General features: G+C 42.2%; 1 protein-coding gene across 1 annotated transcript in view; it reads right to left on the reverse strand.

The window, feature by feature from the left end:
- Positions 1-606: 606 nt before the first annotated feature.
- Positions 607-2,383, reverse strand: part of MUC22 (mucin 22) — a 24,215-nt gene continuing 22,438 nt past the window's right edge. The window contains exon 6 of the mRNA XM_011945064.1: positions 607-921. Within this exon, the coding sequence (XP_011800454.1) occupies positions 607-921 (315 nt within the window). The remainder of the gene's footprint in view (positions 922-2,383) is intronic.

The raw sequence follows: 2,383 nt of genomic DNA on the forward strand, positions 1-2,383 counted from the left end.
GGGGTTTCACTATGTTGGCCAGGCTGGTCTCGAACTCCTGACCTCAAGTGATCCACCTGCACTGGCCCCCCAAAATGCTGGGATTACAGGCATAAGCCACCGCACCCAGCCAAATGATGACATATTTAAAGGCTCCCGGGATAGTGATTGGTACATAATAAGCACTCGAAAAAAAAAAAAAAAAACTGAAAGAACAAACAGGAAAACAAATAAGCATATGGCCCTGATAATACATTCATTATGTGTTTTTGTTTCTTAGACATGTCCTGGTAGTATTTATAGCACCATGAGGAAACCGTGATGAGAAACATTGACCCTGATGTGGCAGGAAATGGGAGAGAAGATGTCCTGAGGGTGGTCGTCGTGACTCCCCACAACAGAGGCGGAGACTCAGGAAAAACTCACAGAAGCTTTGACTCGAAGTCACCTCCAAGCCGGTCAAAGTCTCTGTGTCCTTTTGCTGTTTCTTTTCTTGACCTAGTCCATGTCCATCTCCACAGATCACATCCTGGAAACCTTCTGATGCTCCATTTTAATTATTTCATTATCGTTATTTTTTTCTCCTCAGTGACCCCCTCCCACCCATAATATGTTTTGATACCCAATCTATGGCCACAGCCATCTTGTCCTGCCATGGCCTTCTTGGTGGCTTCCTCTGTGATCCACTCCTCCATGTCCATAATGCCCGCTATGATTCACTCCGTAGCCATCTCCATGGATGTGGCTCAGTCCATGGCCCACTCCATGTCCAAAGCCACGTGTTCCTCCATGTCCCATTTCAAGTTCTCCTCCATGAACCAGAGCATTTCCCAGGCTGTGGAATGTCCCAGAGCCCAGGCCCAAGTCCAGGTCCAGACCAAGGCCATGGCTGTGGCCATGGGGGTAATAAACACAATTCCTCAGGGGAAAGAAAAGGTCTCTCTAAAAGAAAACAATATGTATATTGATCAATGAAAATTAAGTCTCCTCTCCCTAATCACCATACATGCCTGTTTCACCGATGTCAGATTTTCACTTTTCCAAACCACCTATTTTCTCTTCTCTTTACCACCATCCTTACTACGATCTCTGTCTCTGTCTCTCTTTCTCCTTGTTCTTTTACTCTTTCTCTCTCTGAGAAAATAAGCTTCCCTGTTACCTTATTAATGTATTCTCTTTATGTGACTACTCAGGCCCTTGTTCTGCAGATCCTAAGGTTATGTGTTTTTGGAATTTCAAGACAAAGGTAAATCCATACCCCTACGTGAAAGGCACAGAGACTCACTTGACAGACAGTCTTTCTCTTTGTTAGTCAACTAAGGAAGCTGAGGACAGGTATGTGGAATTGAGAGCCCTCGAAAGCTGTCTACACAGAGCCTTGAGATTATAGGCATGAACTCCAGAATCTAACCAACCTGGGTTAGAGTCTTAGATCTGTCACTCACTACATGTGCTGGGGCAAATAGCTAAGATCATGGAGCTCCAGACCCTCACTTATAAGATGAATATAATATGGCCACGGGATTGTAGACCAGATTAAATGACATCATGCATTTTAAACATTCAGCCTTGAGCCTAGCATGTAGTAGAAACTCAGTGTCTACTTTTGTTATTCTCTCTTGATCTTGCAAATGAAATAATAAAGTAATTTAGGGAGTAATTCTTAGATGCTGGTATTTATTATGTAGCCCACATAAGGAGAGAGGCTGAGAATTCTAAAATAAAGAACCTCAGCAAATTGACTATATTATCCAAACCTTTTGTGGCTTCCATAAGTATTTTTTATTTGTTCATTTTTACCAGTGGTATGTTGTCCAACACTTAATAACAGGCTCTCCGAAGGAAAAGTGCTGATTTGCAGTGTTTGACAATTGCTGTGGTGTAAATATTTCCAGTACAGCATATTTTAAGCTACCAGTTTCACTCCACTCAGCTCAGAATTGGGAAGAACTGCACAATCTCTTGTGGGCCAGGATGAGCCAGCTCCAGCACACCACTGATTTATATTCTGCTTCACTCCTCAAATGGGAACTTACCCATAGGATCACAAGAAAACAGGAAGAACATAAATAAATGTGAAATCAAGGTAAGAAAAATATGTATTCAAAGAACAATCAAGACCAGAGAGCAGAGATGGAGTGGGAGGCCAGAGGGTAACATTCACAGGCCGCACAAGGAATGGCAGAGTGCTGTGAGGACCAGAAATTTGTCATATGTGAGACAATCAGAAGCCTGCATTTTGGATGGCTGAGCATTTTTATGTTTCTTTCTTTCCTTTCTCTATTTCTCTCTTTCTTTCCTTCTTTCTTTGGTCTTTCTTTCTTTCTTTCTTTCTTTCTTTCTTTCTTTCTTTCTTTCTTTCTTTCTTTCTTTCTTTCCTTCCTTCCTTCCTTCCTTCCTTCCT

This window comes from Colobus angolensis, unplaced genomic scaffold, assembly GCF_000951035.1.
Source record: "Colobus angolensis palliatus isolate OR3802 unplaced genomic scaffold, Cang.pa_1.0 Scaffold238, whole genome shotgun sequence".
Classification (NCBI taxonomy): domain Eukaryota; kingdom Metazoa; phylum Chordata; class Mammalia; order Primates; family Cercopithecidae; genus Colobus; species Colobus angolensis.